Source organism: Aspergillus pseudodeflectus, assembly GCF_044049435.1.
Source record: "Aspergillus pseudodeflectus strain CBS 756.74 chromosome Unknown BJX68scaffold_83, whole genome shotgun sequence".
Classification (NCBI taxonomy): domain Eukaryota; kingdom Fungi; phylum Ascomycota; class Eurotiomycetes; order Eurotiales; family Aspergillaceae; genus Aspergillus; species Aspergillus pseudodeflectus.
In genome coordinates this window covers 1-18,448 of record NW_027263859.1, presented here as the reverse complement: position 1 = coordinate 18,448, position 18,448 = coordinate 1, and the positions used below count along the sequence as shown (strand labels likewise).

The window sequence follows — 18,448 nt, the reverse complement described above, 5'->3', positions numbered from 1 at the left end:
ATGACCACATTCAAAAATGTTCTGCTTATAGGTGTACGCCGGCACAGTCGTTTGGCTTCCACCCCACCCCTAACTTGATAACTATCTAACACAACTTGTAGGCAGGCGGAAACCTTGGTATTCCAGTCCTTGAAGCATTCCTAGCCTCTCCGTACCGCGTCAGCGTTCTAGCCCGCAAAGAGTCGACATCAACGTTCCCCGAGGGTGTGCCTGTCTTCAAAGCAGATTATACCGATGTATCCTCCGTCAAGGCGGTAATGGAGGGCCAGAATGTAGTGATAAGCATGGTTGGTGGTATCGCAGCAGGTGACCAACAGGTCTTTATCAACGCCGCCCTCGCCGCAGGGGTGAAAAGATTCTTCCCCAGCGAGTTCGGCCCCTATTCGCGCAACCCAGAGTTTGCCGCACTGAACCCGCATGTTTTGCCGCACAAGAGCGCCACCGTTGACTATCTTAGACTTAAAGAGTCTCAGATGTCATGGACCAGTGTGGTTACGGGCGCCTTCTTTGACTGGGCCATGCGAGTTGGGTTCTTTGGCTTTGACCTCGAGTCCAAAACGGCGACTCTCACCGACGGCGGTACTTCGGTATTTACTACAACAAACCTGCCGACGATTGGCAGAGCCCTAGTTGCCATACTTGATCATGCGGAGGAAACAAAGAACCAGTATATCTTCTTGTCATCCTTCAACGTCAGCCAGAGAGATATTTTAGACGTGGTCGAGAAGGTAGACGGGCAGAAATGGACAGTGCAGCATGTTACATCCGAAGAGGTCATTGACAGGGGGAAGAGAAGGCTTGCAGCAGGTGATTTCGCCGGGATCATGGATTTAACCACGGGCGGAGCGTTTGGAAAGCAAGCTCTGGGTGATGAGAGTCGGCATGGTTTCTGGAACGACCGGTTGGATCTTGCGAAGGATGATATGGAACAGATTATTAGAGAATTGCTGTAAGAGAAGATGGCGTACTTGCTCGATCTTGTGCAGTCAGATGTATTTTCCCGCACTTTAGGCCTCATATCTCCCTATGGAAGCACTTGGCAACTGTACTATCATTGCCTTGAAGTCTATACTATTCTAACTTGGCTGGTCAGAGGTTTGATCGCGCCGATTGACAAAACCGACCTCCACAGTAGGATCTTCGCTACACCAGAAGCTGCGCAGACGCAATATTATCTCGATATTTACTAATCTTAGTCCAGAGAAAATTTCACATTGCGCCCCCATTCCTTAGTAGCCAAAATTTGGTGGTATGTATATCAGCGTAGTGTTTGGCGCTCGGCCTGTTTAGAAATCTTTGCCGGGATGATCACTAAGCTAAGTTATGCTGAATATTGGAATATATACCAATGACACACCTGGATTTCTTTATCTACCTGGTCCCTCACTGTGTGGGATACCATGACTATGATTTAAAGGAGTCAATTCTCCTTCAGCATTGCCACTCACTTACTCCATCAGACTCTTATCCCTTTCACTCATGGCTTTCAGAAGCTGATTGTTGTTTATTGGCATGGATGCCTGAGGTAGCAAGGTTACAGTACCACACCATGTTTCTTCCCAGTCAGTCTTCCCGTTAGATAGGAATACCAAGCGTTCCATCTCATCAGGATTCGTCACTAAATGGAGTATATGTCTGTCTGGGTGTTCCGGAACTGCACGTCCCAGCTACACTTTTTATCGCGCCAGACGGCGCCTAGACGTTCATGGTTTACATGGATTACATGGATATACTCCACAACGCCGCGTTGAACCGCAACAATCTCGATGTAGGACAGGATTTCTGCTTGCGATCCGTACGTCGATGAGCAGTTGGGTTTGGAGCAAAGGAGTGAGAGTAGAGGTGTACGTATAATGAATGGTTAGTATAGATCATCAGTAAAGTAGAACTACATAACCCGGATGTAATATCTTTCTCTTTTCTGACGAACATACCTCAGAGGTGATATCACACCGGAACCCCGGCTACGTATTCTTCGCCCAGGTCCCACCGATTCTTGTGTTCTTTCTAAACAGGCCGAGGGTCGCGTGTGGGTATTGTTTTCGTAGGTTGATGGCGGCGCATATTTCTGCGTGTCTGGTTCAGTTTTGGAATCTTGCATATTGTGGTAATTTCAGGGTGGGCCTACCTCCAAGCCAGGCGCCGATGACTACGATGTCGAGGATGTTTCGTCTGGTGGTGACATGCCAGAAACAACAGGCTGAAATAAAGATACGAGCCACGACCCTAAGATAGTTTAGGTCACAAGCTTAGCATTGGTCGTTAACTAGTGTCACCAGAAGCATTATCCACACATATACTACTAAATATACACCCTACAATCATATAGTATCACTAGCATCAAACAAGCTCAGCAAGGACGCCCAAAAGAATCAAATGTGGATATGGCAGAATGGGCGGCGAGAAGCTGACCATGGCTCCGTATCTCAAGTAATTTCCGTAAAGTCAGCCTCGTCGCAGACAAGAACCCTCCCAACTACGTACGGACGTCCAACTACCACTGGCAGCACTATCTATATACACGTTGCCTCTACCGATCTATAACAGCCATCCAATCTACTTCCCATCCTTCGCCCTCCTCTCCACCCGCTCACTAAACCGATCCCCAAAACTCTCCAAATGCGGCCTCATCAGAATCGTATACTTGACAAACTCCTCCATACAATCCACCAGGCGATCCCGATTCCCGCTTGGTTTCAGCCGCTGATCATCCCCTGGTTCTCCCGTCCCCTCGTCCGGGAAATGCGTATACGCCATCGGGATCGACGACTGGTTCGGGATGGTGAACATGCGCATCCAGCGGCCGAGAATCCGGAGGGAATTCACGGCGTTGAATGATTGTGAGCCGCCGCAGACTTGTCCGATTGCGAGGGTGCGGCCCTGCGTTGGGCGGATGCTTCCTGTGCTTAGGGGGATCCAGTCGATTTGGTTTTTGAAGACGGCGGTCTAAACAGTATCAGTATAATGCAAGTGCGGATGACTACAAGCTATCAATGGCGGCGGCCTAGAAGAAGTGAGGCAACAACGCACAAGATTCCCATGCTGCTCCGGCGAAATCCACACGTGCCCATCACTCCAGATACTCAGCTCCCTAAGCTCCTGGACCTTTGGATGCGTATGATCCGTATCGTTTTTCACGGGTAGACCCTCGGGGTTAAACACGCGGACGTCACATCCCAGCCGAAAGAGGATACGCGAGGCCTCGAACGCCACGAGGCGCGAGTATGAGCGGCGACGCAGGCTGCCATAGAGAACAAGAACTTTCACGCGGCTGTTTGTATCTGCAATGTTCTTCTCCGCCATATTGAGGACGCTTTCTAGTTCGAGGGTCCTGGTCCAGTCTGAAGCCGCGGGTGCGTGGGACGGGATGGCGTCGAGGAAGGGGCGGTATTTCTGGCGGATTGAGGGATCATCTTCTGTGACGGGGATTGCAAGCGATCGATGGGTTGGAGTCGGGTGCATGGTTGCGTGGCTAGATGGGAGGAGTCTTGTTTGTGCTGCTGCTGTCTGTATATACCGTGCTAGGCCTCGAAGAGTGCAAGTGAAGGCGAGAGACTTTGTGGGTGGAGATAGGGTCTGTCCTAGGCGGCGCCACATTGAGGAGTCCGTCACTGTGTTTCCAACCGGTGGACCCAGAGCTATTCAAGAACTGGAGGTTTGAGGAATCGGAAGGGTAAGTAGTATGCCAGCCGTGAAAGCAGATAGAAAGGCCGCGGCAGGTGGGCGATAAGAAAAGCAGAGCAGCATGTCATTGGTAAGCGATGATTGGCTGCACGTAAGGTTGGTTCCTGGCCCAGGGCCCAAGTGGGTCTCCCCCGAGTACCCGCAGAGGGTCCACTCTGCATACGTAGTAATGGCAGTGATTATGACTACGGAGTACTTCACTTATGCTGTGGCAAGGTTGAGTTGGATCTTCGAGGTTTTCGGGGACATATTCAATGGGCACTAGCTTAGAAGGTAGTGGATATTAGGAACCTTGGAAGGAGCACATCAAGGAAATAGAGTCCCCTTACTATATCATCCAGCTATTGGGAACACAATCCAGACCAAGTAGTGTTGGAAGCCCGGTCTCCCTTTGACTTCCAAATGTTTAGCACTACACGTGTGGCCCTTTCCTTTATAGGAAATGTTCTTCTAGTAGTTTTTTTTTTTTTTTTTTATCCCCTAATAGCTAGATTGATCAATGCATCGTTTCTTCTTCATAGCCTCTTCCATCAAGTAGTAGTATACTACGACAAAGTACATAAAAGTAGCAGACGGTGAGCGTTTTGTCCCATCCCACTCCACGTAGAATCGAAAGCTTGCTCAGAGCACTAAGGAGTACCTTATAGGGGGTGCAGAACACAGACACGGCACATACACAAAACCTACGGGTGCAGTAATCCTGGTAACAAGCCACAGCCCGCTGCGAGTCATACACAGCGGCCAAAAGTCACAACATGGAAAAGGTCCTTGCGGCAGAGCCGACGCACGCTTATGCCTTGGTAGTGATGTTGTTGGAAGCCCTGCGTATCGCCCCTTTGTCTTCCACGGACGGTTCTAGCACACATGTCCTCTTTCATGTTATCCAGCTATATCTAGCGATTCCCTAGCTAGATAGCTCCATCGTTCTGACACATACTGAATGCATCTCCTTTGGTCATGGCTGAGTTCTCTCCTGGAGCCGTAGCGCGCTCTGTCAGAAGGTGTCTAGACACCTACTTTTAGATAGTTATGCTGCTAGCATTGGTAATTATGCTGATGGTGCTGAATCACTGTAGCAAACCAGCTCCCTGGACAACCTCCTTCCCGAATAGACGTCTCCAGAAGCTGGCTTTAGTCGTTCCACTCTCACTCGTCCGATGAGGTGATACGATTGTTGATCTCTCTTCGGTTTCATCATTGACATCGAGCTAGCCATATCGACGCTCAGTACGGTTAAGTATGTCTTGGTGACATGGCCACCATGTGTCTCCTCTCTGAATAGTCCCCGTCCTTAATCCATAATCAGCTTGCTTGTATACCTCGTGATCGTTCCTGTCTCGCTCTAGACGCTGTTCCAGAGGACCGTGTATCCCTTCAGCACGTGTGATCTCGGTGTTGTGCTTCTTTCGAAACGCAAATGCCTGAGCGACCCGTCCTTGTCGCGCCATCGCAAGCATGATGTTGTGGTATATGACATCCAGCAGGCTAGTATCCCAGTCAACGTCATAGATGGACAGGGCTCTCCTATGGTACTTCTCGGCCTCCTCGAATAGACCGTGGTGCTGAAGGACAACACCTATTACATTAAGTGTTTGACCCAAGATATACAGATTGATGTTACCCAGATCGGTGGACTCTTCGGCATCGAAAGTCAAGTTGAGGAAGTCCGTAATTTCATTTTCTTTGCCGTTAATGCCGAGCACGGTCAAGTATTGAAGCGAATGCGACCATGTGATGCAAAACGTCTTAGCAAACGCTCCCTCAACTCTGATATTTGCCCATACGCAGGCAGTGAGGAGTATCTTCAATATTGGAGCTGCTTCATCGTACCGTTGCAACTTGAAAAGCAGAGATAATGCGTTATTTGCCCCTTTCCAAGTGTCAATGTTGGCAGGACCAAGAAGTTCGAGAGGTTCATGATACACGAAGAGGTGGATTTTCTTGAGCTCGAATGCGCGATAACCTCAAATCTCGCTTTACTAGTGAATAATACAAGGCATCCTCCTTTTTATCATACATTGCCGTCCAGCTCAGTTCCTACCAGGTTTACACGGCCAGACGAACCTGGTGGCGGAAGCCGACTTGATTCCTGGAAAGCTTGCACTACTAGCAGCAGCCACAGTGCGAAATACATATCGGAATGACTAGTCACGCATCAAACTAGCACATTCAGCGGATATCCACGTTATCCACGTGAGTCGACCAGCAAAGTGTCCAGTTAGGGTTACCTGAGGGTGGCTGAGCTACCATGGACAAGCGTGCGGCCGTAAGAAAGCGGGCTAGCGGGCCGGCGCCTCAGCCCTAATCCACTCACCCAGCAGAGCTCATGACCAGTTGCGGGTTAGACCGCACGAATAACCCTAGTATCTGGACATTGTGGCGGCAATCAGTGGATATTTTACATTGCTGGACGCCTATCAGATAATGTCTGACATCAGACGAATCCAGGTGTAAACAGTAGTAGAGATCTGCTAAATATATAAACCACCCGGCGACCGACGTGTCACTATCTATAAGCAAGTGGATGTCCAGTGTCTACAGTCGCCCACGTCTTGCGGCCGCTCGCTGTCTACCACCGTGCCCTTCTACATACCAACAGAGTATCAACATTAAAAAGCACGTACGCCAGAAGCACTCGCCGAAGACACCATGTCTTCACAACAATACGCTCCCGGCCCACAAACCTTCACGGCACCCAACGGGATAACCTTCCACTACCTCATCCGCGGCCGCACCAACGGCCCACTGCTAGTCGTCCAAAGCGTCGGCTGGGGCCCCTCAATGCACCTCTACTCCAACAGCCTAGCCCGCCTCGAGGAATCGTTTACAGTCCTGTACTTTGAAGCGCGCGGGGCCGGTAAATCGTCTCGTCCCGCATCGGGCGATGAAATGAGTACGCGGACGCTAGCCTCAGACCTCGAATATCTCCGCCTCCATCTGGGAAAAGAAAAGCTGACGCTGCTGGGCCACTCGAACGGCGGCGCGATTGTCCTCGCATACGCGGAGGATTTCCCGGAGCGCGTTGAGAAGCTTGTTCTCGTTAATACAGAGTTGCAGGGGTTCACCTCGGATAATTTCCAGACGTTTGCGGCGGCGCGCAAGGATCATCCTGTGTATGGGCCTGCGCTTGCGACGATTGCCGGGTTGATGCAGAGCCCGCCTGCGACGGACGAGGAGTTTCAGGAGAGATTAACCAAGGCGCTTCCGTACTATATGCACGGTACGGAGAAGACGCAGTTGCTGGAAGAGGCGATGGCGGGTGGGACGTTGTCTGTTTGGAACTTTTTGAATCAGAGTCGGTGCGATGCGCAGGAGAAGTTTTCGGCTGTTGATGGGCTAAGCAAAGTGCAGGCTCGGACTCTCGTTGTGAATGGGAGGTCGGATGGGATTTGTTCGGAGGCGGCGGCGAGGAGGGTTGCTGAGAAGTTGGGGGACAGGGCTGAGTTGGTGCTTGTTGACGAGGCTGGCCATATACCCTGGCTTGAGCAGCCGGATGTCTTTTTTTATGCCGTGGAGAGGTTTCTTTTGTCAAATAACTGATCTACTTGTTAGTCACTATTTTTTTGAGATATATGCCGTTGCAACTGCTATTTCTACTGAAAATAATTAGGAGCAAGCTTGCGTGTACTCTTGTGCTCATAGGTCCACTACTCCACATCTATCAAAGCAGCCAGTCCCACTATGAACATCAACTACAGCCCCATCATATAGCTACTTTGGCCCAAGAAAGGAACAGCCCCGGCAAAACTCACCAATGACGAGCTTCCCTCGGCCCGTTCCCAAGCCTTTGGTCGAACCACAACCGCCGAGCTCATTGGAGTATTCGATTGTCCGGTGGGCAGTTTGAGACTCGCAAACTTAGCATTACTCCCCCCAGCCCGGCGTTCAGACTCATATGATTGTGCGGGGGGTAGTGATAGCAACAACGGAAGGTACGACCCTGGAACTGTACAGACACGGCAGGCACGCCCCGTCGCTCTTTCCTATTTTATTAAACACATGCAACAGAAGGAAGGTGCGGCTCACCGAATGTGGATAAGGTTTACAAGCGCACATTCCTCTGAAGCATGCTGGCTGCATCCGGAAGGTGCGACCCTTGACCCCGGGGTAAGTTAGCAAGGCAGGTGCGCGGCTTCCAGTCGCTTTTCCGTGTCAAGAGTAGCGATAATAGATGCGTAACTTGGTGGTCTATGTTATACTAGTTAGGGTCATGCATGAGCGAAACGGTATGTTGGCGGGATCACAATTTTAGCCCTAACTCGAGGCGCGCTTCATATAGAACAGACAATACAGCCCCACGAAAACTCGTCACGCGTGATAAACTATACTTTGATACCGAGTTAACTAAGCCCTCAGTTGAAATGTGGCAAGAATAAATATTTCCCCGGTTCATTATCACTGGAAGATTGGCTCGCGGTTTTTTTGGCAAGAAGCTCGCCTGTAATAGTGTACATAGATCACTATTTGATGTTGGAACATGTAGCTACAAAAACCACTGTATATCCTCAACATATACCAGCCACTTGCACTGCTCGTGCTCGTCTCCTCCTTCAAAATAGTAGACTAAGCTAACTGGATGACCTCCAAGTATGCATCTCCGACTCGTCTACCCATCACCCGAGCTGCAACTGCATTGGTTCCGAGTTATAGTCCCGTGCTACTATAAATTCCTGACGGTACTACTAAGGTAGTAGGGATATGCGGCAACAAGGTGACTGGTGATCTGGGATGTTTGCCTGCAAGACCTTGTCCCTCCTTCTACCCCTCGCTCGACGACGTCTACCGAAACTGTTCGCTCTCCAATAAGAGCCGCAGATCAATATACCATGTGGGAGAGGAGGCAATCGTAACGAGAAGGCCGAATGATCCCCCCGGCCTGACACGGCTTCTATACATTCATTGCTCTTCAAGTGCTATGAATGAATCACTCATGAATCCATTGGTATAAGTGTATTCGATGCGATGTACTGTATGGCCATGTACAAGCCAGGCGAGCCCTAAACGCGTTGCAACAGGACTGCTCAAGAACAGGGAGATCTTTTGTGCATCCCTAGTAGTCTTCCAGTACAGACTAATGGGCTACTAATGTTCAGCGGTAACTTGGTCGTCGATAGGGCGGCTCATGCTATGGTGCAAGTGCCAGTAATGTGGGCACAATGCCCGTAGCTGCGCTGCTGAAGATATCATCGAACAGATAAGACACCTTGATGGCTACTTCCTTTATCTGCTTGCAGGGGGCTCTAGCTCCCGTGTAGATGTTGGCATTATTCATGTAGCTTAGCTATATCTAGCAGGTATCTGTTAGATAATCTCTTCCATACTGTATGTGTCATAATATGGCTGACATATCCTCTGTTCCAGCATTCTGGAAAGGATTCTGCGGTGTGTTCTGTCTGAAGCATACAGTGTCCACTTTGACCAAGCCCTTACTAGCTTGAAACGTCCACAGACTGAATCTAGGGGTTGGACGCTGCTTCAATAATGGTATAGCTGGGGGCCATTCAATGGTTGCTTGTGTGTCTCGCAGAGGGACGGCCTGATAGTATAGATATGTGCCATGCATCTCTGCGCGTTACTGGAGGTGGAGCATCTATGTACCTAGCATCCGTTTGGATTCCGTCCAAGAAATATCAGAAATTAGAACTAGGACAGTACCAGTCGATCTTGTGCCTCAGGCAAGCTGTCTCCTTTGAGTCTAGGAAGCGAATCGGAGACGGAGTCGGCGCCGTGATGAATGGAATAAATGAAGTAAATACTTTGGACTCCGAACAGTGGAGTTCCAGAGAGATGGGATCATCAGAGACGCTCGACACGGGAACTGCACCATCATGGACGCCGAGTACACCAAGAGAGGTATAAAGACTATTTCCAGCGAGATAGGCGGTGGGTTATGTCTGAAGGTAGCCATGGTAGCCAGGTTATACTGAACATTAAGCACGCGTCGGGTAATACGGGGACTGAATATTGGAGGCAGCTAATACGGCGCAATCCGGACAAAACGCAGTGCACAACTCAGATTCTGTTACTGGTTACTAGTAGTATGACCGCAGTAATAGCGAAGACAAGGCACAGAGTCGTATTGCCAAACACGAAAGTTGTGCCTTGGTAGGGGAAGAAAAGGAAGAAGCGCGGGAAAGTGCTCAGGCAGAATACTCCATGCATATGCTTTCCATAACAACGCAGAATACGACACGGGAACAACTTCACACATAATATTGGCAATGAACGTGATATCAATTTATTTCCCAGTCTCAACATGAGCTCTCAGACGTTCAAAGTTCAAGAGAAGCTACAGTAGCAACTCATCTTCTGTCTTACTTGCATAATCCATCACATGAGCATCAAAAGTCTCAACATGCATCCAGTCGTCCTGGATCTGGTTATCTCCCACTTGCCAGGAGGACTCTGTCGTTCCATTTCCAATTGTGCTGGTATGAGATTCGGAAGCCTGTCCATTGGTATTGGCCGTGGTGGGGCCTTCACGGGTAGTGTCGGGCTCAGTATGGGCATCTTTGAACGGAGAGGGCGAGCGGGACCGATAGCGAGGACTTGGCCGGCGGGCTGGTACGCGATATCGGCGTGAATACGGAAGCGGCCGCGCTCGAATAGGGCCACGAGGGCCAACTAGCCTAGTATTTGGACGTGTAATTCGATGGCCAAGGGGTAAGGTTATTCGATCACCGAGGGGGAGAGATATTCTGCTTTCAAGGGGGCGAGGCGAAAGGGGACGGGGAGGAGGGTAAGCTCTGGAAGGCCTATACGAGTCGACCCGGCGTGCGCGAAACTGGCGCTCCAGAGCCTAGTTGATCAGCATGCAAACCAGACTTGAAAGATTGATCACAGGTCCATACCATCCGTCCGAGCTCAAGTATTCCCTCCCGCCACAGAACTTCCGGGTTGTCTGGGCAATACTTCCTTATGTGACCGAGTGTGCGACAGTACCAGCATTCCCGTTGTTCCTGCTCAGACCGTCTTGGATTAGCACAGGTCGCTTCATGGCAATGTCTCAGGGTAACAGAAAGGTTCACTCAAGCGCTGCCTTACCTCTAGATTGCACTCTCTTGCAAAGTGTCCGGGAACGCCGCAGTTCCAGCACTCTAAGCCTTCCTAGAAGGATTTAGTCTTGATTCCAGCACCATGATGGTTGATGAGATTACAGCGAAGGGAGAGCAGGACGGTGGTGTTAGCCTCTTTTGAGGCCGCGGAGAGTGGCCTACCATTTGAGAGTTGCCGAGAAAAACGCCTGGTTTGAGAAGTGCAACAGTAAAGGGATCGAGAGATCGAACTTGGAAGCTTCAAGCCAAGATCACAGACTTCAATCTGGCTACGAAAAAGGGAAGAAGGGGTTGGAGGAGATGGAAGTGGGAGGAGAAAAGGCGACGAGAAGGAAGTCGCGGGGAGAGATGGCAGGTCGAGTCAACCCAGCAAACGGGACCAAATGAGCAGATTACAAACAGATGTGTTTCTCGCTCATGCAGGACTAAACACTGCACACAGAACCTGGAAAGCGCGAAATAAACAGCCAAACTCGAAATCGGAAAGGTATTCGCATTGCAAAGCTACTTTACACGTCATTAAGAAAGATCAAACGGACCCCCTTAGACACCTTGGAGAAGTAAACAGCCATAGTACGTTACTAGTTGTACTTCCGAAGCTGCAAGGCGAGTTAGTGTTTGCTCGGCAAGATCAGGGAGACAGATGCCGAGAGGACTTACATCAAGAGTCAAGGATTTACTACTATTCTCCACCTGGTCTCTGTAAATACCAACCAATGCCTCACTATTCTGGAACAGTCCGTTCTTCAAACTGATGACAATAAACTGCATTCCAGGGGCGGCATGGTCGTAGATGTAGTTGGCGATACGAGCGACATTAGTGTTGTCAAGCGCAGCATCAACTTCGTCCAGGACGAAGAATGGCGAGGGCTGGTACGAATGGATGGCGAACAGAAGAGCGAGAGCGGCCATGGTCTTCTCACCACCTGACAGATGTTCCATGTCGCGGAAACGCTTCAGCGGAGGCATGGCGTGGTATTTGATGCCGTCGAGGTACGGCTCGTCCGAGTCCTCGATATCGAGATACCTATCTGGGTTAGCTTTCTCAATCAGGCCGCGAGAAAGTGAGTACGTACGCTTGTCCTCCCAAGGGGTAGTTGGTGCTCTTGGTCAACTCCCGATAAATAGGACCAATCTGCTCGGAAATGTGGGAGAAAGCTTTGTTGAAGAGTTCAGACCGACGACGCATTGCCTCTTCAAAATCTTCTTTGGACTTGCGAGCCTGCTTTCGTGCTGACTCAAAGTCCTTTTCTGTGCCTCTAAGCTTGTTCTCAACGCTCTCCAAGCGCTCCATTGCGCGGGTATTCGGTGCCATCTTGTCAAGTTCGCTGCCGAGATTCCGGACCTTCTCCAGTAGTTCTTCTTCAAGTTTTTCATCGGAATCCTGATTCGTTAGCAAAAGCCAGCAACAAGATTTAGGTAACTCACCTCCTTAAGAGTATCGCCGAGTGAATCAAAGTCCACTTCTATACCATAGTCCTGCACGGCAAAGTCGCCACCGTCGCCTTGTGTTCCATCCACGTCCATGGCGTCTGGGTCAGCTCCTTGGACAAGCTCATCGATGGGAAGCTGGTCGAGCGGGTTTGAATCCTCGGTCAATGGAATGTCAATGTCTTCAAGCTTGCAACGTCGAAGGAGGGCGTATCGGCTTGACGAGTTACGTTGGATCTCCGTCTCCAGACCGTTGATGGATTTCAGTGTAGATTCGACGTCCCGGCTGCGTTTCTGAAGCTCTCGTCGATGCTGTGCGAGGTTCTCGGCCGACTGGGCGTATTTCTCCTTTTGCTCGTCGAGTTTCTCCCGAAGGATCTCGAGTTCGGCCTCAAGCTCATCAAGCCTATTCCGAACCTCCTCTTGTTCAGCCTCGAGCTCCTGGATCAGGTCTGCATCGCGCTGATGCTGCGTCTGTAGGCTAGCAATGCGATCACTGGTAGCCTGTAGTCGCTGCTGCTCAAAGCTAAGCTGGTTCTCGATTCTGCTCTTTTGCGTCGTAAACTGGAGCTTCTTCTGTGCAGCCTCTTCATGCAGAGAGCCTTGTTGTACTTCATACTCGCGAATGTTGCTGTATCCAAGTCGCTTGCAGAACTTGCGATAAATCTCATCCTCGACATTGCTGACCGAATCTTGAGAGGTAGCAATGGCCTCGTCGAGTTCATCCAATGTCTCCTGCTTCTCGGTATACTTGGGTCGAAGATCCTCGAGCTGGCGTTTGGCAAAATCTAGTTCGGTGTTTTTGCTCTTCAAGTTCCTTTCAAGAGCCTTGAGCTCTTCACGAGCGTAGGTAAGACGTTGCTCCAAACCGACAAGTTCACCTTGCAGGGTCTCCTCCTCGGTTCCCCGGCGATGGCCCTTCGGTAGATTGGCGAGGTCGGCCATAAGCTTATCCTTCAGCTTGAAAAGGTTCTCTACTTCCGAGTCTTCCCAGCGTTTGGAGTTTTGTTGAGGTCCACGACCACCGGTCATCAAGCCTCCCTTGTGGATTACAGTGCCGTCAAGAGTTACAGCCTTGGCGTCCACATGTCTTTCATAGCAGAGGTACTTGGCAGTTGCGAGGTCGTCACACACGATGGCATTTCCGCAAGCATAAGTGATGGCTCTCGAGACTGAATCATCGTAATCGACAGTCTCAATTGCCGGGCGCATACCACGGTGCATGCCCTTCAAGTTCGAGTTGAGAGCTTTAACTTGAATGGTCTCCAGAGGAATAAAAGTAGCCTGGCCTGCTCGCTGATCACGCAAATGCTGGATACATTCCTTCGCGGTCTTCTCGTTATCCACAACAATGGCATCGAAGTGGCGTCCTAGAACAGTGCTGACTGCATCGGCATACTTCTTCTGCTTGGGTTTGCACAGGTCACTGACACGACCTTTGACGCCTGGGAAGATGCGCTTGAGTGTCAGGATAAGTTCCTTTGCTCGGATTTCTCGCTCCGACTGTTTCTTCCCATCGTCAGCTTCGAGGAGTTTCTTCAAAACAGCCTGGAGCTTCTCTTCCAGCTCAGTCCTCATCTGCGACGCGCGCAGCCTTTCTGAAGTAATAGCGTTGAGCTCCTTCTTCTTCTTGTCAATCTCCTTGGAAGTCGTTTTGACGGTCTCGTTGGCGGCTGCCTTGCGCGCTAAAAGGGACTTTGTGTCGGCTTCCAATGCCTCGAGCTGCCACTGTGTGCTGTCGAATTTGCTCTTCAGGCTGTTGTAGGCTTCGCCGTCGGTCTTTCGTTGACGCCGGAGGTTGTCGAGCTTCAGCTGCTCAGCAGATGATCGCTTGTTGACTTCTTCCTTGAGCTTATTGTACTCCTGCTGGTCAGCTTGGCTGAGCTGGCGACCTTGCTTGCTCAGGGTCTTTTGCCACTCAGTCTCCCATTGAGCCTGAGCTTTCTCGACAACCTTGAGGTCTTTTTGCAGCTGCCTGACGCTAGCCGATTGTGTGTCACGTTCTTTGCCAATTTCTGCGATACGTGAATTGAACCGATCTACTTTCTTCTTCGTGATGTCGACCTTTTCATCAATCGGAACAAGGGCAGTCGTCGACTCCTCGATCTCCTTTTCTTTCTTCACAATGTTCTTCTCCGCAGTTGCCACATCGCGACCGACCCTGGCGTGAGATTTCTTTGCATCTTCGACATTGCGCTCGTACTTTTCCACGCCTCGGCGGTACTCCTTGAGCTCGTCCTGATACCTTTGAATCTCGGCGCTAGAATCGTCAATCATGCGCTGGAAATGGAAGAGTTTCCACAGAATATGAGTAATGATGGCCTGGTCACGTTCTTCGGCCTTGCGCGCGTAGTTCTCAGCCTCCCGCTTTTGCTCCTGGTACTGTTTGATCTCGGAATTTATAGCTCGGCGGCGGTTAAGCTGAACCGTCTGCTGCTCCGCAGCCTCCTCCGCCTCCGCCTTGAGCCGTTCGTACTCGGCCTTGTATTCCAGACTGCCCGAAATCTGCTCGATCAAGCGCGTAAGATCCTTCGGGGATTGCGATGCGATTGCTTCCACATCACCCTGGAAGACGAGGAAATTGCGAGCTTTGATGAGAATGTTCTCCGCCTCCAGGGCTTCGTTGTACTGCTGGGCGGTGACGGTACGGTTGTTGATTCGGTATTCGCTGACTCCCTGGCTAGTGATAGATCGGCGCCACTGCTGCTCTTCGCCTGCGTCGTCCTCGTACACGGCCATAACCCATGCGGTTCGGGGATCGTTTCCGCTGGCATCCTGCGATGGTTCCACGTCGTTTTCATCTTGGGTCGGCTCCGCCCCGTTTGTCTCTTCGTCTATCACATTTCCATCGGCGTCGAGTTTGGATGTGCGCAAGACACGGCCTCGATAGATAAGATCGCGCAGGTTGGTCGATCGGAGGTGCGATGATTTGATTCCTAGGACGAACGAAATCGCATCCATCCTAAACCAGTCAGTGAAAGAACAAGGTTCTCGGGATTCAAAGGACCCACGAATTGGACTTTCCAGACCCGTTGGGGCCGATGATAGAAGTGAAATAGGCATCACCAAAAAGTAGCACATGGTGACCCTTGTAGGACTTGAAATCTGCGAATAGGTCAGTTTTGCAGCGGAAATTGGTCGTAGTAAGACGTACTGTAAAGCTCGAGCCGAATTAGCTTCCCCATTGCGACCGCGAGTCGCTTTTCGCAGCGACGGTAAAAGCGCGACGAGCAAGTCTTCAAGGTAAAGCAAGGCGGTGATGCGGAATTGCGATGTTGTTGAGGGGTCCGCGGTCTCGCGTCCAGGCGCGTCGTCAGGTCACGTGAAACAAATCTATGCCGCATCATTCACAACGGACATGGATTGCACTGGTGTAGTTGACGCTGTTTAGAAAATCAAGCGGCAAATGCCGCCGCTACGGGTACGAGCTTACATCTGACTGATGAAACGTTGAAACTGTTGTACAGAATGCAAGCGCTGCAGATCTATGTACAGGTGATGCGCTCAATAGTTATACATGTTGGAAGAAGAGGTGCATATACAGCAAACTATCGCTTCAGAGCCAATGGATTCCCAATGACCAAAAAGTCTGTTGAGACATACCCGCCAGAGTCCAGTCGGAAAGTGCCCTTCTGACCTTGGATCTCAAGAAGGATAAAGTCCTCGGAAGTGAATATTTGCCGGACAGACCTGAAGAATCGCCACAAAAGCTTGCTGAGCGCTCTGGCAGGAGCTTTGAGGATACTCACTGAGGACGACGAACGAGTAGGCTCCATGTTGAGAGATATCCGTTCGCCACGCATAGCCTCGGGCGAGACCACCAGGCGACGCGTAAAAGCAATCTGGCCAGGGAGTACATCGACCTCATACGGCTTCCGGAACGGAATCATGCGCCGGATACTGAAGCGAATGTACGTTTGGCCGTTCAAGTTGACGCCCTTGACCGTTTTGATGAGCCTCAAAGTCTTGGTGAGGAAGACCGTACCCATAACACTCATCATGACACAAATTCCGCCGGCCAGACCCTGCTGCCACATGGGCATCTCAATGATCGGGTCTCGGAAAACGATGTTGGAGTTGTATATCGAGTACGCGAAGCAGAAAGCCGTGAGTCCGTAGGCGCCGAGTAGATAGCTGCGCTGAGAGGGGGCTTTAAATAGGAGTAGCTCTCCTTCTTTGGCGACTTTCCGTTCCAGCTTCCCGAAGCCTTGTGGTCGTCGTCCGGCGAACTTGAGAGTCTCTTCCTCCAGGGGTGTGGGCTTTGGCTTTTGAGAAGGTATTTGCTTTGACGGTAGCTTGACCTTGGTGGCCGCTTTCGTTCGGGCGATACTGGAAGAGAAGTATCTCCATGTCGGAGCAGACGTGTACAATCCGGACGGAGGCGCGGCAGTCGGACACAACTGCCCAAGCGCCCTGAAGGCGAATGGTCTGGCAAACATCCTGCTCTATAGCATGTTTACTGATTAGCGAGCGATCGTATGATTCCAATTGAGGCACACAAGCTCAGTGAATGAGCAACGTGTCCCGCTAAGACGCTTCATTTCATCGCTTCGGCAACATGACAAACCAATGTCAGAACACTAACCTGTGAAAAAGAGAAATCACCCCGGGGGAAGCTCAACGGCTTTTCTTTGCGGTGGTTGAATCGGTCTTTGTATCGGCAGAAAAATGTTCCCGTCCCGGCCGCCGGTGAGAATCGAATCCGGCCCTCAACCTCAACATCTCCAACAAGACGACCGCGCAAGCAATTCACTCCGGAAGAGCTGATCGCACGTCTGTCCAGGCATCATCCGTGTCTCGACTATTGTGGTTGCTTTGCTGCCTGGATATTTCGGCGGTCCGGAGCTTATCTTTCGATCTGAGCTGCCGATCTCGAACTCTGCACCATCTGGAGAACATCCCGAACACGGACCAAGACGACGGATCGCAGAGGACGATCAGTCTTTGAACAGCAATGGCCTCCAACTACACTCTCCGTCACATTCCAGCCGTTCTGGCTAGACGCCAGCCTCGCATCATCACCTCTCGCCGTGAGTCTTCCGAGTCCGAACAAGTGAGCTTGCTCAAGCTCACTGCGATTCCCATCGCGAACCCAATAAACCCTTCCCAATCCTCCAGATCAAAAGACTAAGATCAAGTACAGGTCTCGCCTCAACCTCCGCCCCCCAAACTCAGAACCCCGCCTACCCGCTCTACCCCTCAGTCACCCAACTCCTCCACGAAAAGGGTATCCCCGACTCCGAAATCTCCAAGATCCCCGCCTCCGGCCCCAAGGGCCGCCTCCTCAAGGGCGACGTCCTCGCCTACCTCGGCCTCATCCCCTCAGACTATCCCTCCTCGCAAGCCTCGCGCATCGAGAAGCTCGCCCACCTTGACCTGAGCAACATCAAGATCGCGCCGCCTCCCGCGCCCCCTGCCCCAGCTGCCCCCGCCGCAGTCGAGGAGCCCGCCGCGAAGCAAATTCCCACAATAGACGTCGCCATCTCGGTCTCGCTGGCTACTGTTCTCTCCGCACAGAAGAAGCTCAAGGACTCCGTCGGCGTCACCGTCCCGCTCTCGACGTTCCTCGCCCGCGCAACGGACCTGGCCAACGACGACCTTCCCCGCTCAGCTACTGCGACACCCTCCGCTGCCGAACTCTTCGATGAACTCCTCGGCGCGGAGCCCGTCCGCTCCTCGCGCGGCGAATATATTCCCGAGCTGAACGTCCTTGAAGTCGCCGAAACAACCAGCCCCGTCCAAACAGCCAAGGAAGACATCATCGACTTCCTCAGCGGAGCGACCAAGAAGACGCCGCGGGCCGTTCAACAGGCCGGTTCTACCTACTCTGGTGACTCCGCGCTCAATGTATTCAGCTTGACTGTCCCTGTTAGCGAGGAGAAGCGGGCGCGGACCTTCTTGGAGCGCGTCAAGACGCTTTTGACAGTTGAGCCGGCACGGCTTGTTATATAGACTTTTTTCTTTTTGTTGTAATTTCTTACTCCTCCCTCTACTTTGTACCAATGGAATAGCGTTAAGAAGATATATACGTTTGTAGCATTATCGGACATGCAAAAATATATTTTGCTTACTACTAGCCCTAAGACAGCATTACGCCGAATACAACTGTCATTTCTGTCGGATATATCTCTACGGATTAAAAGAGCAGCACATGAATTCCGCAACGCGATTGAATAATTTCCGTCCTAGCAATGCAATTCGCCCCGAAGAACCCTATAAACAGGCCGAGGTCTTTCCATGTCATCTCGTCATCAATGCCAACCTCAATGCCGCAACAA

At 51.1% G+C, this 18,448-nt stretch overlaps 5 protein-coding genes across 5 annotated transcripts; 3 read left to right on the top strand and 2 right to left on the bottom strand.

Moving 5' to 3' along the window:
- BJX68DRAFT_272515 (aromatic alcohol reductase) lies at positions 1-953 on the top strand (the record flags this gene model as incomplete). The annotated part of the gene is made up of 2 exons (XM_071047223.1): positions 1-33; positions 102-953. 2 exons carry the CDS (start codon positions 1-3, stop codon positions 951-953), a joined length of 885 nt encoding a protein of 294 aa, XP_070893083.1.
- A 1,603-nt stretch (positions 954-2,556) lies between these two features.
- Positions 2,557-3,462, bottom strand: BJX68DRAFT_272514 (flavoprotein-like protein; the record flags this gene model as incomplete). The annotated part of the gene is made up of 2 exons (XM_071047222.1): positions 2,557-2,946; positions 3,031-3,462. 2 exons carry the CDS (start codon positions 3,460-3,462, stop codon positions 2,557-2,559), a joined length of 822 nt encoding a protein of 273 aa, XP_070893082.1.
- Positions 3,463-6,333: 2,871 nt separating this feature from the next.
- On the top strand, positions 6,334-7,224 carry BJX68DRAFT_272513 (alpha/beta fold hydrolase; the record flags this gene model as incomplete). Its single annotated transcript, XM_071047221.1, has 1 exon — positions 6,334-7,224. The coding sequence occupies one exon, from the start codon at positions 6,334-6,336 to the stop codon at positions 7,222-7,224; it is 891 nt and encodes a 296-aa protein (XP_070893081.1).
- Positions 7,225-15,613: 8,389 nt separating this feature from the next.
- Positions 15,614-16,818, bottom strand: BJX68DRAFT_248729 (uncharacterized protein). Its single transcript, XM_071041977.1, has 2 exons — positions 16,756-16,818; positions 15,614-16,615 (listed from the first exon to the last, which is right to left on the bottom strand). Exon 2 carries the CDS (start codon positions 16,607-16,609, stop codon positions 15,719-15,721), a length of 891 nt encoding a protein of 296 aa, XP_070893080.1. The 5' UTR covers positions 16,610-16,615; positions 16,756-16,818; the 3' UTR covers positions 15,614-15,718.
- On the top strand, positions 16,819-18,268 carry pdx1 (putative pyruvate dehydrogenase complex component Pdx1). The gene is made up of 2 exons (XM_071041976.1): positions 16,819-17,200; positions 17,314-18,268. The coding sequence occupies exons 1-2, from the start codon at positions 17,125-17,127 to the stop codon at positions 18,120-18,122; spliced, it is 885 nt and encodes a 294-aa protein (XP_070893079.1). The 5' UTR covers positions 16,819-17,124; the 3' UTR covers positions 18,123-18,268.
- The last annotated feature ends 180 nt before the right edge of the window (positions 18,269-18,448 follow it).